This window comes from Cimex lectularius, unplaced genomic scaffold (genome assembly GCF_000648675.2).
Source record: "Cimex lectularius strain Harlan isolate CLEC.00 unplaced genomic scaffold, Clec_2.1 scaffold20, whole genome shotgun sequence".
Lineage (NCBI taxonomy): Eukaryota > Metazoa > Arthropoda > Insecta > Hemiptera > Cimicidae > Cimex > Cimex lectularius.
The window spans coordinates 2361679-2381464 of record NW_019392641.1 but is presented as its reverse complement, the minus strand read 5'-3'; the positions used below and the strand labels follow the sequence as shown (position 1 = coordinate 2381464).

At 35.9% G+C, this 19786-nt stretch overlaps 1 protein-coding gene across 1 annotated transcript in view; it reads right to left on the bottom strand.

The window, feature by feature from the left end:
* Positions 1 to 19786, bottom strand: part of LOC106661293 (beta-1,3-glucosyltransferase) — a 31446-nt gene that overhangs the window by 8224 nt on the left and 3436 nt on the right. The window contains exon 2 of the mRNA XM_024229678.1: positions 19459 to 19506. Coding sequence (XP_024085446.1) covers positions 19459 to 19506 — 48 coding nt within the window. The remainder of the gene's footprint in view (positions 1 to 19458; positions 19507 to 19786) is intronic.

Sequence of the window (19786 nt, the reverse complement as noted above, 5' to 3'; positions counted from 1 at the left end):
TTATCTTTTAATTTTTTACCTGTCTGTGAGGTGTATTTTTTCTCTTCATTTTCCACGAAAAATAAGGACATTAATGTCGAATTGGTGATGATGAGTTGAACCGGTGGAACATTTCAACGACTTGTAGCATTGTAGGAGTATCAACTAACTAAATGATGCTAAATTGTGCAAACCGAAGAATAACGAAAGAAGAAAGTTTATGGTTGGTATTATTGGAAGAACATGCCGACCGATTTTCGTGCATCGACACTATGTGCTGTTCCGTTTGTTTCCCAGCATTGCCTATAAACGACACGCATTATTTGCATCTGTATACCCAGTTTGGAATTCCTTCGATTTTTATTTTATAATTAATCCATCCTTAATCATCGAGGATGTTGTGAGCTTTCAGTCGGAAATTAAAATCAAACCGTCTGAATTTTTTTCCATAAGTAACAATCAATCACAAATTATTATCAGAATTATCAATCCCGCGAATAAAAATAGACTCAATTTTTGGAAGATTGATAGTTCAATTTCCAGAAATCACGGTGTTTATTGATCCACAAGCGTCACCTGCTAGAGGTGTCGGTTAACATTGCAAAAATAGGACCTTATTAGTTCCAAAATAGCACACTTGCGTCACAAAACATCTTGATTTTAACGTTAAAGTAAACTTATAAAAACTGTCTATATAAATGTAAACCAAAACAGGAAAAAGATAAATTTAACTGTCGAAGAGTCAACGAAACGAAGCCGTTTCATGAAATAGTTAATAGTTAAGTTTTTAAAGTTGATTTTATTCATTGCATGAAGAAATTCGAAAAATAAGATTTTTTTAAAGGAACCGACTATACCTTTAATACAGTACAGCTTGTGTAAATGGACAGGGGATGTATAAATTAATAATGTTTGGAAAGAGAGAAACTGTTCTGTATTCAGAGTACCTGCGACTTGGTGTTCTCTATCAGACGGGGGCCGTTCCTCTCGGAATGCAAAGCAACTCTTTTCTTACACCCTCACAATCCACCTCAAACACACGACTTATATTCCCTGTTTATTTTTCCTTCCCTCGTAGCGTGGGGTAAGCGAAAGGCTCTTCTGCCAAATATGAGAGTTCGCAAACAAAACCTATGCCCCGATTTACAATTCATCCCCCTGCCCTTTCCCTTCGTCATAATACTCTTGAAGTTGTTTGCACGTCTGTCAGAAAGACCTGGGAAAAAGGATTTATATTTAAAGATGGGGGTGGGATTAAATTTAAATTCCATAGGAACAATTATTTAACAAATCATTAATCTTACATTAACTCTTTAAAAACAAAGAAAAATTAAATCGTAGCATTTTAAAAATTATAAGCCATTATGTGGCTTGGGGGACTAGTGGGTCTGAATCATAAATCTTTCATCTACAAAAAAAAAATTGAAAACTACAAAGGAAAAAGAAAATCAGATACGAATATGTGGTATACAATGCTTCTCCATTACTAGTGAGGAGGCGATAAAAAATCTTAAAAGAGATTACAACGAACAAAAAATCTTCAGAACATCAGACAAACTGTCCTTAAAGCATTACCACGTAAACAAGTCACATTCAAAATTTACTACTTTTCAATAGACTGAAACTCTCATCTACATGCATCACTAATACAAACTTAAGTTATTATGGAATCGAACTGTGCGGTTCAACCAAGCGTTTCTAACTCCCAATCTCCAAATAATCCAATCACCAGACCGAACCTCCTTACTTGGTATCCAGATTTACTATCTACACAGTCTTTCAAATCCCATTTATCTCAAAACCGCAAGAAATAGATTCAGACGTCTCCATAAAACCATAATTCCAACCCCTTAGACCAAGACGTCACACCAGACCCAAATCCTTTCAAACCATTGCCAAAGCTCCTTGCTTCTTATCTAACTTGACTATCCATACAGACCTTCAAATTCCATTTGTCCTCAAAAATAGAAATCGATTCAGACGCTTCCACGAAATCCATCTTTCTCCCCCAATTTTTTCCGACAATCCTTTAAGTGTCGCCATTGGTTTCGCGTTTTCCTCCCTAATGAGAAAAGTGATTAGTGTTGTGTTAGGAGTTATTCATTATAATTTATAATAATAAGATAAGACAGCCAACCAGCCCTAAAAACATAGCACCTCAAAAAGTCACAATAGTTGGTCCAAACCTGTTAAAACAGAACAACCTGACAATATCTTGGATGCCAGGACACAATGAAATTTTGCATAATGAACACGCAGACAAACTGGCCAAAACCAACTAAATATGAAACCTCATAACTGAGATGACAAGATCAAATATACTCTTTTATATCAGAATGGTGCACACAAAACAAAAGGCGAAATGGACTAATTCTATAAATGCCAGACATAAACTCCTGATTAAAGACCCTACCCAAAACTGCAAACGCATTGCTACAATTAGATGTAGTAATACCTCGGAGGTGATAGGGCTATATATTGGTCACAGGCATCTGAGAAAACTCCTTGCAGCAGGGACAAATTTACCATGATGACCCCATTGTAGATATTGGAACAAGCAAGAACATCCAGCAACCGCAATAAGACGCAACCTAGGGTAACCTGAAGAAAAAATAATTGCAGCAATGACAATCAATAATCTAGCACTTCTTAAAGAAAGGATTGATTGGGAATATCAAACCCCCGCTTTCTACTATCCTTATCATGATTATCATCATCAGCCATACAAATATGTTGGAACATTTTAATTGGAACTGTAAACATTAAATTTTACTTTACAATGAAAGATTGATTTGACTTTAGTTAGTTAGTTTTGAAGCTAAAATTCGCCTTTTTCTTCTTAGGATTTTAAGAAATAACTTTTAAACATTTTGTACGAGCCAAAGGCAAATATAATTAAAGTAAAAGAAGTTAGACACACAAAAAAAAAAAAAATTGAAGAATTGCAAATAGATTTCAAATATAGGTTTCGAATATTTGAAAAGTTTAAAATATATCGCGTATTTTACCAATCATTTAAAATATTTGTAAAAATTATTTGAACAACGATAATATTCATGAAATCCTGGATAATACATGCTGGAAAAAAAGAAGAACCGTAATTGGAGTTATTAGAGATGAAAGAGTACCAGGCATTGAAAATGCAGAACAAGTCCACTTCTATAATTAAATTTAGGAAACTCTCGACGAAATCAAAATATCCAAAGTTGCTTTGAATTGATTTGTTGAAGTCGTGAGTTGAAGTGTGAGAAAGCGTTGTGGCAACACTTTCACACAAAACCAATATGACTTAAGGAACTGATTTAAGGATCAATTTTTTTCTTTTGTACTTTTTTCTCTGTGTCGACCAAAAATTTAAGTCAAATGAAAATCGACCTCCGGCAGACGGACCCTCCATGCCGTAATTTTACTTTAAATTATATATTATGTAATGTTTATAACTTTTCTATTAATATTATATATATTATGCAGGGTGGGCGACCAAGACCCGAGGGGTTAAATGCCTGGGTAGACTCGTACCCCATCCCTAAAAAGTCCGGGACTTGGTCGGCTCAAGTGTCCTGCATAAACCTCTTGGACCTGTTCACAAACCTCAAGATTTTGGATCATTTAATCTCGGGGAGTGATTTGGTGATGTCCTCTCCTTCAAGATTTCAAATCTAGACCTAGCATACCTATCACACTCTGCGAGGTACTGCCTTGCCGTTTCTTCTTTTATTTCGCAAAAACGGCAAAAGGTTTCTGGTAGGATACCCATTACGAAGAGGTGACTTCTCGGTGGGCAGTGGCCCGTCAGCCTATCAGCCTCCTAATTCCCTTCCTTGAGATAGAGAATAGCCATTTCGATTCTGCTGGTTTGATCGCCTTAACAAACTCTTTCGATTGCCTGTGTCCGGGGGATAAATTCCACTCCCTAAGGAATTGTTTCATGCCCCAGTTATTGATACTCTCTTTCGCTGTGCTCATAGAGTGAGGTAATACCGGTTGTGGTCCAACAAACGCAGTATTAGAACCTTCTTTGGCTAGGCCATCCGCCTTTTCATTGCCATGGTGTCCTTTATGTGCTGGTATCCAAATAAGGGTTACCTTGTTCTCAAACCTGAAAGAGATCCTATTGATAAGATCTATAGTTTCCTCCACCAGTCGTGAGGTTGACAAATCTTTTTGTACTGCCCTAAGACTAGCCTGACTGTCAGAAAAAATTCTAATATCTTTTCCCTTAATTTTATTTTCCATAAGTGTTCTACAACAGACATTGATGGCCCGGATTTCCGCCTGAAAAACGGAGGAAGAAACACACGTTACTTTGAATCGTTGCACTTCCAGATCCCATGAAGTCGGGATATCGACCTTAGATGACCAACATCCCAGAGATTTGCTGCGAAATTATTCCGCAAAAATTCAAATCTAAAGATGCCGTAATTTTTATTGACGCTTTTTCATTCTAATTTACGCATAATATTGAAATTTTCAAATATTTTATTGAAACAGGATCCGCCACGAGTATTCGGCTACAGTTCAACTCGTGTCAAAATCGAAATATCCACGTTTAAGAGAAATAACTTTCTAATCTAATTTCAATTTTTAGTATAATTGCTATGTGGTCTCTAATTATAACCATATCTGGTATTCCATTCTAATCAAATTAAGATAAAATCATAATAGAACCATGTAGAAAGGTAACATTAACGCAGAACTGCTATTTTTTTAAATTAAAATAGAAAAACAAGAAAATTCCCTTATCAAAATGAAAAATATAACAAATAAGGATTACGACTGTGCAGTCAATATAAGCCGAATGGGTTGAGATCCTTCAAACTACTACCAACCCGGAAAAGATTCCCTAATTGGATAAAACCAGAGTATGTTATTTTGCAATTATGCTCTAGATGATTTATAAAGTAATTAATTATCTAAACAATGTGGCAATATAGGAATGCGAAACGCAATTAGTAGAATCGTTAAACGTCGAGTTTTGTTCGGGGAAGCAGTCAAAGGGAGTTTAGAGAGGTGTACGTGAGAGGATGTAATGAGGGCGAAAGCTAAGGCTATGATATATTTCACTCCTAAATCTCCTCCTGTCTGTAACTCCTTGATGCAATTTTAAACATACCTTTTTCTTAGTTCCCTTTCCGAGTTTAGCGGAGGTCGGGGGCGGAGCAGTTTTTGCATTTTTTACGACCGTACCCCACCGTGATAACTCCCTTCTTTCTTTAGATTCGAACTGTTTCAATTTGAGTCGCAATTTTGCCATTTACACCTCGTTGTGGTACACTTTTAAATACATACAGAACCTTCAAATATTTGTATATAACATGAATGTTACCATCAACGCCTAAGGTAAGGCGCCTGCAATCTGCAATCGCCATTTTATAACTGTAATTGCATAGGCATTACATTCCAATATCTGGATAAGAGAGTAAAGACATATCTATGATTGCAAAAAATCCAAACATTATCCTACAGCACTGGCTACCCATCGCTTTGAACACCAACACAATGTCGACTTCGACAATCCAAAAATATTACACACAGAACAAAACAAACACAAACGTAACTTTTTAGAAATGGTTTATATCAACAGGAATAAACACAGCATCAATTACAGAACAGACACATGTAAACTCAGTCGCAGCTACGCTAATATCATTAATCAAATTCAATATCGATAAAATACATATATCGTCATCATCATATCGCACAAACACATAATATAACATATAAAACAATCATTACGATACTACATATCAAACATTTCTACATAGTAAATTCACTAGTTTTCGAGGTTCGCTTGACCAATTAATATCTTTCAATTAATTAAAGTTTTTAATTGAGATAAAAAAGTAAGTGTCACGAGCGGGATTCGAACCCACGACCTTCGGCTAGATACGCCGCTACTCTACCACTTGAGCTATCGTGACTTCCATCCACTCGGACACTAAAAAAAATGGCAAAAACCTATTGAAAAATGGCAAAAAGGAGGGAAAATTCAAAGGTGGGGTTGAGGTGGGAAGTTAGTGTCCGAGTGGATTGAAGTCAGGATAGCTCAAGTGGTAGAGTAGCGGCGTATCTCGCCGAGGTCGTGGGTTCGAATCCCGCATGTGACACTGACTTTTTTATCTCAACTAAAAACCTTAAATTGAATTACTACATAGTCTAATTCTTCAACAATTTGGCTTTCCAAATTCCATGTATCCGCAAATTACATATTGTAAATAATAATTACAGATTGTAATAAAAATAAATAATAATAATAAAATAAAAAATATAAAAAATTACTAGCATTGTATAAATTCATTTTTTTAATCTAAAACGTTTCTAGCATTGTATAAATTCATTTTTTTAATCTATTGGGTTGTCCGGAAAATAATGCAGGATTTTTGTATGAATGTCAACACTTATTAATCCTCTTCCAAATGATATTGTTTGTTTACCTCTGTAGCATTCCGCTACTTGGAAATAATTCAGTCATCCTTATAATGTCAAAGCGAGAATTTCGTACGATTTTCTTTTACGAGTTTAAACTCGGCCGAAGCGGAGCCCAAACGGCTAGAAACATTAACCAAGTCTGGGGCGAGGGTTGTGTTAATGAGTGCACTGTGCAAAGGTGGTTTAAAAAATTTCGGGAGGGAGATTTCAGCCTTGAAGATGAAGAAGGTCGTGGAAGGCCTTCCTCTCTTAATGATGATGTTCTGCGATCAGTGGTGGGTGCAGAGCAACTCAAAGTCAGTAAAACGACCGTCGCTGACCACCTCAAGGCGATTGGAAAAGTGAAAAAACTCGAAAATTGGGTTCCACACTCATTAAACGATCGCCAAAAAAATCAGCGCTTTGATGTTTGTGCATCACTTCTTTGTCGAAACAAAAATGACCCATTTCTGGCCAGAATTGTTACATGTGACGAAAAGTGGATTCTCTACGATAACACTAGACGTTCTGGACAGTGGCTCGACAAAGGAGAAGCTCCAATACATTTTCCAAAGCCCCCAACTCATCAAAAAAAGGTAATGGTTACGGTATGGTGGGCTTCATTTGGTTTAATACACTACAGCTTCTTAAATCCTGGCGAAACCATCAATGCTGAATCATACTGTAACCAAATTAATACCATGCATCAGAAATTGGCAGTAATGAAGCCCTCTTTGGTCAATCGGAAAGGGCCCATTTTGTTGCATGACAACGCTCGACCACATGTGTCACGTGTAACGTCACAAAAATTATTGGAGCTTGGCTATGAAACTTTGCCTCACCCACCCTACTCTCCGGACCTCTCGCCTACTGACTACCATTTTTTTAGACACCTGGACCACTACTTAGAACACATAATATTCAAAAATCAAACGGAACTGGAAAATGCATTTATTGACTTTATCAATTCTAAAAATTCTGAATTCTACTCAGACGGAATTAATAAGTTACCAACACGTTGGGAGAAATGTATTGAGAGTATGGGAAATTATTTTGATTAAAGAACATTGCTTTAAAGTAACTAGTTTCTTTTTTTTTGTTTAATACCAAAATCCTGCATTATTTTCCGGACAACCCAATAAAAATTTTCTATCATTGTATAAATTCATTTTTTTAATCTAAAAATTTTCTAGCATTATATAAAATCATTTTTTTAATCTAAAAATTTTCTAGCATTGTATAAATTCATTTTTTCACATCCTACATGTATTTGTAAAATTAAAATAATGTTTATAAATCCCAGGCTCTGAAGATGATCTCAATAAAGATCGAAACTTTGGCACGATAAAGACCAAAGGCACCAGACTGCATCTCACGATCTCCGAATAATCACTGACTAACGGTCACTGAACACACCACACACACCACACACACACACACACACACACACACACACACACACACACACACACACTCACTCACTCACTAACACTCACACACACACTGTAATTACAGTTAGATTTAAGTCCTAGGGATATCATTCAGGATTATAAAAGCATTCTTACGAAACCGACGAGAAACACTTGCCCGAAATTATGGTTTAAAAAAATAGACTTATTCATAGACATATAGACATAAGTTGATGGCATACAGACACTATAGTCAACATGAATAACAGATCTGAACGTCTTGCAAACATAACTTTCCCTCTACAAACAGACCATAACGATTTTACTTACAACAGACTCAAAATTCGCCATATAGGAAAAAAACTAATGGCAACAGTTGGTGAAATTTCCTCTTTAGGTCTGCTAGATAATGAACTTGTGTGGTCCTTTTCGGTGACGGACAGACCACTGAAGAAGGCGAGAAAGCGAACCACAGTGATAGGAAATGATCCAATCAATCCTAAAACCACCTACACAGACATATAAGACAGTACTCAAATGGCAAAGGGGCTGACTAAAAACCGTACCACTAACCAAAGAAATATACAAACAGTACAACTTTAAACGAAAAAAATACAATCCCATCGAAGTATGCAGTCAGTCGGTATTCCTACCATTCTAGTCCTAACACAGCCCTCTTTGATGATGAACACTAGAAAGCGGGAGTTTTAGACTATATGTCGTATGTACAATATTGAGTCAGCGTACTAGTACTTTTTCCCATCCTCCTGTTCTAATAAAATAATGAATAAACCACACATCCTTGTTCATTAATCCCGTATGAATTTCATATTAGTGACGCGAATTTATTTGTCAAGAAAAGAAGAAATTTTTGAGACTTTAAAGGTTATTTATTTTTTTAAGTTTCCTGGAATATCTCTGAACATACAAAATAAAACTTCCCTGCTCCAGACTGTTTACTTAACGTGTTCCATTACCGCTAAAGTTTTCTTTTTCTTAGTTTTAAAATCAGCAGAAAAATTCAATTTGCATGGTTGTGTACAATTTAAATTCAAAATAATTGCTCTGTAACACTTGTAATGTGTAACAATTCAAAATGGCAATTCGTTGGTTTCGTAAAATAAGAAAGGAGAAAGGGAAATTGAACAAAAATGCATTATAACAATAATAGTGCCTTAAAACTGACATAAGATTCGAAAACTTACAAACATATCGATCTGCCATTATTTCAAATTTTAGCTGTAGCAAGTCAAAAAGATTAATTGCTGAAATTTATTTGTCTGATATTTTGAATGACCTTAAGTGTCTGGAAACTTTCATAATCGAAGGGCGCACTTATATAAGTACAACACCAAAACCTGGAAAAAAGCCTGCCATAGCATGAGGTTAATGGATATAACAGAGGAAGAATATGAATTAAGCGATCAGAATATGCTGAAATTGGAATTTACTTTATAAAAGAAACAATCGAACAATATTACAATTTTCAAACAAGCGGATAAAAATCTCAAATCGAAAACCTTTTTTCCCTTCCCAGGCCCTCTATTTGGAAAAAAATGTAAAAAGCTGGGCCAGAAACTTGACGATTCGAGCACACAGGTCGGAACACGTATTAAGCTCTAAGAAGCTTTTTCCTCGGTTACAGTACCGCCACTTTGGTCAGACATCTAGGAAAGTGCTCAAATTCCTTCCTCCTTCCAAAAATAGAGTGCACTTCCGAGATGTAGGCATAAAGTAGGGCGAATTCACAACCTGTTTTAAAATTTAAAATTATTTACAAAGCAAAAAATAGTTGGTCTTATTACTTTCCAAATAGGTAGGTATTAATTTTTTATAAAGTAAAATATTGTATTATTTAGATGCTGGGCCTTAATATAATCAAGGTATATTTATAGTTTTTAAACTATTATAACTTAATCGTCAATAACTTTTTCAAATGAAATTAAAACGTTAATTTAGAGTGAAACCAAAACAGTAGGTGGTTTTATAATTTTTAAAAATTTATTTTTTTAACGCCAAGTACATTTTTTTGAACGTTGATCTTCGATTCCTCAGCCTGCCCGTCTATTTTCTTTCCGTCTTTGTCTCACATTTTTTTAAACGTCTAACTTTATTATAGCTTTTTATTTAGCACAGTTTCTTTTCTTTTTTAAATAAAACCTTTGTTTTCGTACGTTTTGACAATTCACACAAGTTGCCAGTCTCCAAAAGTCGGGCTACGACGAGTCAATTTGAATTTCGGGCCCGAAAATCCTGTGCGATTTCCTATATGGGTCCCATATAAGTGGCTTTAGTAATGTCAAGTCTAATTTCTGAAAGCCTCATTATATCGACATCCCATAGGGTATCTTCTCTATGGGCCCCATGGGATAAGCCCCATCATCAGCTCTGGCGCATAGGGCTATGGCCTATGTCAATTATATAGGCAATTCTTCCCTTTTTCTTCTCTTGAATTGAAAGAGACATCCTGGGTTACTGAACCACTCAAGCAACGAGTGCAAACAGTAGGGGCTCTTAAGAACCTCTGAGTTGGCGATCAGTTTTATCTTAAAAATAAAACAGAATGGAGGAGATGGAGGAGATGGTTCCAAGTAGCCCCAAATTGATGTTTGACTCGTGGTAATCGTGGTTTGAGAACATGTGCCTTAGCTGGAGAGAACCGGTTGACCAGAGCCGGAGGTACAGTGCTTTCTCTATTACTTCGGGATGGTTGAAAGACTGCTGGAAGCCACAAATCTCCATTGTTAAAGAAACGTGTGGATTGCTCTTATGGGATCACTTCTGAATCTGGCTAGCATTGCATCATCTCGCTATAAAAGGATGTGACAAGTCAATGCATGTAAAATCTTCCTAGTACTATCCTCGAATAGTATGAGGCGTCTGAGAGACCTCTACGAACGTGAAAGATACTCAGTCTAATTCAACTCAGGTAAGTAAAGATGGAAACGAGAAGAAGTAACTAAGGCCACTGGCACTAAGGCGTCTTGGAGGATTGTGGGAAATTGTAGTTTGGGATGTGTATGCATCGAAGTATCGGACATCTTGCTATTCCGACGGCATATGGGTATCTGGTATATGCAGGTCAGTAAGATGGATTCGAAGTAGGAAGTGAAGTGACGAAAGGTTTTGTAGTGAGAATTTCCATCAAGTAGTCGGAATGAGTTCGAGGAGAAAGTGTTGGAATAGTAGTTGGGATGAAATTCCAGGGTTTTATGGACGCGTCTGAATCGCCGTATTGTAGTTTCAAGGACAAATGGGGTCTGAAGGTCTGTGTAGAGAGTAAGGTTGGATACTAAGTAAGGAGCTTGACCCATGGTTCGAAGGATTTTGGACTGAAGTGACTGGATTATTTGGAGGTTGGGAGTTAGGAACGCTTAACTGAACCCCACAATTCAATCCCGTACTTCCGATCGTAGCAGGATGTACAAGGCGTTGTTTTGTAGTGTAAGTTTCGATCTTGGCAAGCAGTCTTTTTTCACTAAATAAACTAGAAAAGAATTATATTAGATCGGAAGCGAGATGGTACGGCGGAGAGTAAAAGTTATTTTTCGGGCAATTTCTTGAATCTGATCTTCCATTAACCATTCTTCCACGCAAGAAGTCCTGGAGGTTTATATAAGCATGTATCGGGATCGTTAGGTATGTCTGTAGTGTATGATGGATTGAGAATGGGACAAAGGATGCAGCCTTGCAGAACAACCAATTCGGCATAGTGAATTTATTATTATTTGGAACTACGTGTTGTGATTAAATCGTTAACTTTTTTTTACAATGAAAAGCAATTTCGCTATTTTAAATGGATAATTTAGGCTATAGACCAAACAGAAAACAGCAGATAGTTTTACACTTTCCAAATAAGTCATTTTCTAATATAACATTTTATCGTCTTATTCAATATTGACATTCATTTAAATTATTGTTCTAATTAACCACTAAAATTTTAATATAAAAAAACTATTTTGATAATTTAAACAACTCTGTCAGAGCTTATAATTTCTCAAAGCTGTTAAAAAATTATTTTCAAATTAATCGATTCAAAATTCAACTTGGGGGATTATTCGTATAAAGGGCAGCTGACAGAGATTTAATTAAACTATCGAATATTCAAAATTTTGTTGACGTTCTGGTCTCTTGGACATCTGTTAATCCATTAATTTGAAAACTTTGAAATCAATGCTATTTCAATCGGTTTGTTGATGCAAATTCAGTCTATGATTTGAACAAAACTTTATTGTGTTTGAATAACAAAATTGGCCAGTTAGCTTTGTAGCTTTATAGAATCTTTAAAGATAAAATAATCAACAGGAGTACTTAAAATTCAGAAAACACCTAGAAAAGAGAATAATGTATTATCTAACTGCTGTTAGAAACCAGAAACCCAGAAACTCCGTTTGGAAATATGTTATTTTTGGGTGGCTGATTTTATGAGGATGAGTGTGTGAGTGTCCACTTCACAGGTGCCGCAGTCATCTCTTGAATAAACAAATCCCGCAACCCTCGCCCAAACGAGATAAAAGACCCGGTATATCGGTACTACACGATGGTAACATTTCAGACCGTGCTCATTTACAACCGTGTAGTGTCATTTTTGTCGGCAGACCGCTCGTAGTGCTGCGTCCTGCGAAAAAGTCAATGCGATCATCTAAAAATACCGGTACTCGACGAGTCGGATCGATGATGGGAAGTTTCTTCCGATACTACAACTGAAGGCTAATTTGGCGTTTTTGACTTATAAATAAAACATTTTTTTCCGTTTGAATCTCGATTCGAAATAAAAATGAATTTATTCCTTTGAGCAAGGACCCGTTCCTTTCGAAAAATCCGTAGAAATCCATCCCTGGGTTATTTTTCTTGGATAAGTGAATAAATATCGAGCATCGCACATTTAGTCCGAGTCCTGATCCCATAGAGTATAAAGTGTAAATTAATTCAACTCCGAATAAACGGAGCGAGCATTTCTCAAAAACAAAAGTTCAAATGGAATTTATAAAGCCGATGTATAAATATATAAACGTACGCCGGACATGTAAATGTTTTCAATTCACTCAGCGATTTGAACAGCATACATGCTAATAGAACTGAATTCAGCAGCAATACATCCTTGACCTTAAAAAAATATCTAATTCGAGGTGTCCCGAACAACAGACAACAAAGAAGAGCTGATTCAAACCATACAGACAGCCAAAAAAACAAATGGCGGGGAAAATAAAAATCATGACACTAATCAATAAACACACAGACAATAAAATAGCATACATAAACTGCTAGCTACTATGTAAAGGCATTCAATAAACTAATAGAATAAACAGTACGTTCACAATAGGGGAAAGAGACATACAAAATAATCTGGTTTACAAATTAGTCATAAAAAGCAGCAATAAATACAACTGGCAAAATCGAGAAACTCCTCAACAAAACATCGATTAACTCATTCACTACAAAACCGACACACGGATCCATCACTGAAGATGGCAAACTGCCGAAACGCGACTGACAGACAAAACAGCGAGGATAAACGGACCTGTACAATCGGGAGCCGTTTATATTTTTAACATATTACTCATAAAAGACTGTACGATAAAAAACCACAATTAGGGCGAGGATAGCCGAACCAGAATGATCAAAAATTACCCAAGAGTTCTTAAATCTTTGTCACCGACATACTAAACTTTCGAAATGCGTTCTGACCCAAAAATAAAGCGATAACTGGCGGACCAGTATACAGTAGGGCACGATCTATCTGCAAAGAAATTGTTCAACTTCAAAAACTGGCAGATTCAAGAAGAAATGTAGGTTAGGTTAAAACTTCACGCCTTAACGGTCTGCCCGGTTTAGCCTAATCTCTGCGCCGTTGTCTTATAACCATCTAGTACCCAGACACGAAAACAGCACTTAAATACATGACGGACAAACCAAAACCCATTAACCAACAAGAAATACAAACAATAAAAAGCATTGCATGAATAAACTACAACCTACTAAAACACAACCAATAATCTAGTATATAAAATACATGCATAAAAAGAAAATTCACTAATTTCGTGGTCCGCTTGACCAATTAATATATTACAATTAATTAAGGTTTTTAATTGAGATAAAAAAAGTCAATGGCACGAGGGGGATTCGAACCCACGATCTTCGGCTAGATACGCCGCTGCTCTACCACTTGAGCTATCGTGACCTCGATCGATTCCGACACTAACTTCCCATCTTAACCCCACTTTTTTTATATTTTCCCTCCTATTTGCCATTTTTCAAATGTCGTGTAATCGGATTGGATTCCGGATGGCCACGGAGAGCTTTTAGTGAAGTATACTTCATTTTAATTAATTAAATTTACTAATTTCGTGGTCCACTTGACCAATTAATATATTACAATTAATTAAGGTTTTTAGTTGAGATAAAAAAGTCAAAAAGGAGAGAAAATTAAAAAAAGTGGGGTTGAGATGGGAAGTTAGTGTCCGAGTGGATCGAGGTCACGATAGCTCAAGTGATAGAGCAGCGGCGTATCTAGCCAAAGATCGTGGGTTCGAATCCCGCTCGTGCCATTGACTTTTTTATCTCAACTAAAAACCTTAATTAATTGTAATAAAAAGAAAAGTTAACCTCCAAAACATACATTAAATGGACTCATTTCGCAATACAGTATGAGACGTACTACAGACTAAATACTACAGGCACAATTGGGAAACTCCTGAAACAAAACAACGATTAACTCACTCACGACAAAAACGGCTCTCAGATCCATCAATGAAGATGGCAAAATGCCGAAAAGCGTCTGACAGACAAAACAGCGAGGATAAACGGACCTGTATCATCGAAAGTGGTTTTTTAACAAATTACGCAATAAAAGACTGCACAAAAAACCACAATTAGGACGAGTATAACCAGACCAGAATGATAAAAAAATTAATTAAAAAGTTCTTAAATCTTTGTCACAGGCAGACTAAAACTTCGAAATGCGTTCTGGCATAAAAACAGAGAACTGGCGGACCAGTATACAATCAGATACGACATGCACAAAAAGAAAACAACCCCGAAAACAAACATTAAACTGGCTAGATTCTCAATAGAGAATGAGACATACAACAGGCACAATTAGAAAACCCCTGTAACAAAACATCGATTACCCACTCACGACAAAAACGGCATACGGATCCATCCAAGATGTATGGAACAGAAAAGGACATTAGGGACAAAATATTCAAAACCAAAACTAACTCCTCAACAATACGGACAAGTTTGAAATTACTCCAAAGGACTAAAAACAAACATATATACTTGAAATTCTCAATATATACAAGCACAACACTTTCAAAACTTCATGAATACACAAATCAACTACTTACCCACGCCATTTATGCTGTTTAAAACATTATATAAGGTTAGAAGAAAGGAACGTCTGACTGGCATAAGTCGGCGAGGATAGGCAGACCAGAATGATTAGAGACTACCCAAGACAAGTTCGCAACAACAACAAAAATTATAAAAACGCGTTCTGACGTAGGAATACAGCAAGAACTGGCGAACCAGTATACAGTCGGGAACGATCGATCTGAGAAGAATTGTTCGATCGGCAGGTCCAAAAATGTTTTTTCAAACATGGTAGACTCGATTAAGCCGAGGTTGTACCGCACGCCTTAACGGTCCTGCCGGTTTAGCCTATGGGGTGCGCCGTTTTCTTCTATCCAACCTGATTCTTTACGGTTGACATCCGTGGTTTGCATTTAACATTCCTACATTGTGTTGACTTAATTATGACATAGAAAATATAAAAAAATATTATGCTTCGTGTTTAGCGAAATATAAATGTGCGAACATGGTCCTAAAAAACTGATTGTTCGCTGCAAGATTTTACATTTTAAACTTCTTAATGAAATAACCAAGTTCCCTTTTACATTACTCCATTTTACATTACTTCAGATCTAAATATATACAATATATCTCATGGGCCGCGTAATGATGAATCGACCAGAATTCGATGCAGTCCATGGACGAGGTTCAGGTTTAGAGATGTTTAACTCTCCATAGTTGCGAGTTACTTACAAAAAAGGTACATATACCGAGGTTTTTCTTGGGTTTTTTTTAATGATGGAGGTTGATTCTGCTCCCCAGATTTCACATCTGTACAACACGATCACATTCGATTCTAGTTTTCAAGGATGACTGTTCATTCATCAGCGGATATAGGATTCCTAACTTGCCCTTCCTTCAATTTGAATTGTATGTGCCAGTTCCAGGTTACTCTGCTCTCCAGAAACAACCCTAAATATTTGATTGTCGCATCTTTGGGGTTGTAACATATCTTTTTGGTATTTATTTTAATTCCGGACGATCTCGAGGATGACACAGTGTGGACAAGACAAAGTGCACATGGCTTCGCATTTTGAAAAGTTCTCATTAAATTCCCATTTCTCTATGTATTTAACCACATTGTCAAGATGTCAAGACTGGACGTCATGGTCATAATATGGTTATGTCGTTTAAAAGTGATCAGGTAGGTAGGTAGGACGTTCAAGTTGAAGAGTAAGGGTGAGAGGACAGAGCTTTGTGGAGTCCAGATCACTACTGCTTTTTCTTCGTATCGATGATTTTTGATCCGGACAAAAAAGGATCGACCTATCAGGAATCTATAGCAATTCCAATTTTTATTTCCGTCAAGAAAATCAACTACGGTATGTTTTTTGGCTTCGAATCCCCTGATTCTATTGCCCTGGCAAACACCCGAACTGGGTTTTTGGGATTATTTCTTTACTATAGCTCATCAGTCCGGTATTTTAAGAATTTCTCGAACAGTTGGTCTATGATGGAAAGGAAGCAGATTAGTCCATAATTGTGTGAATTATTTTTGTCTTTTTTCCAGCAATAAATCAAAATTTTTGCTCTTTTTCCATCGTTTAGGGAAGGAGTGTACGCGGAGGCAGCTTTTAAAGATTTCGACTATTTTGATTATTGCTTTATTTGGAAGCTTTTTAAACAAATGAGGGATTGAGGGCTACGGTGGCCGAGTGGTTAGGGTGTCCGACTAGTATTTGCCACGCTAGCGGTCTTAGGTTCGAATCCAGGCAGTGCTTTTTGGCTTTTTGATTGATAAAGGTATGTAAAATGTATTGTAAAGTGGTTTAACCCGCGTTTGCGACACCCAATGGACAGTTGGACGTTAAGCCCTCTTGTATGACAGAAATTTACTTTTTTAACTTTTATAAGGGGTCAGAACTTTTGTCATGGGTTTTAAAAACCATTAAACTGATAATAAATTAATTCAAAAGACGTTAAGGGTTTCATGACTTAGAATACATGTTAAAAATTAATAAATTAATTGCTAAAAAGCTGTCTGAGGACGAGAAATTAATGTTTGTCCAGTAGAGAATTCAATTTCCTTCGTTATACTGAGAAAAATCAGATCTACTCAAGTCAACATGAGATGAGAAATTTTGCATAGACGGCTAAGAGATCCAAAAAATTTGATTAACTTATAAACAGGCAGTCTCGAGAAATACTTCTCATCGGAATGTTGAAGTGTGTGTTTGAAAATAGATTTAATTTGATATCTAATCCATTAAAAAATGGATCTAAAAGTCGGTTACTATAAAGCAGGAATAGAATAAATAAAGCGTATTATCCATTATTTTCCATTGCCGTGATTTGACTGTATGTTTTTAAACTTTTGTTGTCAGTACCATTTTCAAGCTTCTAAGCGAAGGAAGGAATAAAGTGGGCGGACTAGCACCAAGGGATAAATCTGAAAAACTTTTGTGTACGGTTGCAAACGGATAGGGGCGGTTTTGGGAATAGGTTTGTGGCACCACCTAATGCTATTCCCGTGTGCACGTCACTCATGTGATGTGCTCCCGTTCCCGTGATTAAATATTGCTCGACATTCGCCTTGTCAGTCCGAAAATAGTATCGCTAACCCATTTTCATATTAGCGAGAGGGTGGAACCGGCGAAGGTATTTTTTTGGAAAATTTGACAATTTTTTAGATTTCTAGAACCCTTGAGAAAATACTAACATGACTAACAGCATTTAAAAGTTCATTAAAAAAATCCATGAAAAAATGGATTTCACTTTAATTTTAATTGAAACAATAAACGAACAGTGGGAGAATCGACCTCTTGACAAGACGAAGGTCAAAAGGGCACAGTAGTTCAATTGTAGATAAATAAATACATCTAGCGTCTTTATTGAGCCGACTGCAAAATTCGCTTTAAAGAATAAGTCAAAGGGGGAAAAGGCCCGAGGAACAACCCATAGAGCCCAATGCTTAGGTAGCACGATTGTGTAAAAAAAGGAACAAACAAAAGATCTCATTTAAGATAAAAGTAGGTGTGGGTTTGTACCAGGTATTACTAAATCAATCTCACTTTGGCATCGTGTCCCTTGGAAGTCGCTTTTGATATCGAATCTACTATATCACCGTATTATTAAATTAACCATCTTATGTAAAGTATCAGCATAAAGGTTCTTAGACCAGAAGTCTAGTATCAAAAATTCATAAAATGAAAAATTGAGGAAGAACTACTACAATAATGAAAATGTCAAAATAAAATATGAATTTTTTTTCATACAATTTTCTAATTCCAATAAAACGTACGAATATAGACATGTATATTTCCGCCGTTAACACTGATTATCCCATATCCTTGATGTTGGGCTACCCAGAACGTATGGCCAATTCCATATAAGTTAGCCCTTTTTTTAAAATAAACCTTTACATCTGGCATTCTATTTCAAATATAATTATTGAGATTGTATAACGAGAAAACACTTGTATATAACAAGTTTTGCTAAGGGGAAAAAAACAATAAATTACTCGGACATTTTTTACTTATTTCATTGCAGAAAGGTTACGACTTTATAAGAATTAATTATTTTATATATTTATTATTTTTACAGGTCGCTTATTTCAAAAATATAACGACCGATCCGGCAAAAAAAATCAAATATGAAATAAATACAATAATTCCTCTCATCAAAACGATCCAGCGAATAGGAGTTACCTCCTTTCCAATTTAATCACAGAACAGTTTCTGAATTATTCATTCCAGTAAGACTCCTCCGAGGAAGGAAGAAATGAAAATGAATAATAACAACATTTATCCCGATTAAAGTTATTTGAAATGATGACCGGGGTATTTACATTTACAAATTTATTCACGCGTTCCTCTTGTTTATAGGAGAAGAAACCGACTCCTTTATCATAAAACGTAGATTATTTTTAAAAATTATTACTATTTTCCATAGCAGGTTGTCAGGTCTGACGTTCCAAATGTTGGTCTAACAAAAAATAACCTGTTTGTTTTGTATATTTTGAAATACATGATTTACATTGAAAAGTATGTTCGCGTATTTTTACGAAATGTTAATTTTAAGTCAGGATTGCAAAGTAACATCAAACTCCATGCAGTACTTATGCAGTATGTGACCAGCTTCTTGTCAAAAAACTTAATTAACATATTTAAATGTCACTTAGTTATTACGGCATTTTGGTTGAGCTGAATTATTTCTTTAAATGTAACCAATTTTGGTGACAAAAAGTTTTCAGAATAACTATCAAATAAACGAGACTGAATTGTATTTCTTAAAAGAATATTTGACCTCATACAAAATTTAAAAATAGTATTTAATAAAAAGTATTTATTTAAAAAAAAATCAAACTCACCTAATGCTGTACATCCTTCGATAATCGTTATAAAAACTAAGGCCGCAACTACAATAAGAAAAAAAAATTAAATTAAAATACAAGAGAAAAATACATGAGAGTAAGAAAAAAGAAAAAAAAATTAAAATGTTAAAAGATGCAACCCACTGGACGCGGACGGCGAGTGCATTCTCGTCAAGTACCGGAGGCAGTTTGTTGAAGAAGGGTGGCTTGGATCTGAGGGTGCGAGCCGGAAGGGTGGCGCATGCTTAACACCCTTCTTCTACTCATCCACTTCGGTAAATCGTTTATTATTAAATGCATTCAAATTTTAATAGTTTTAACTAGT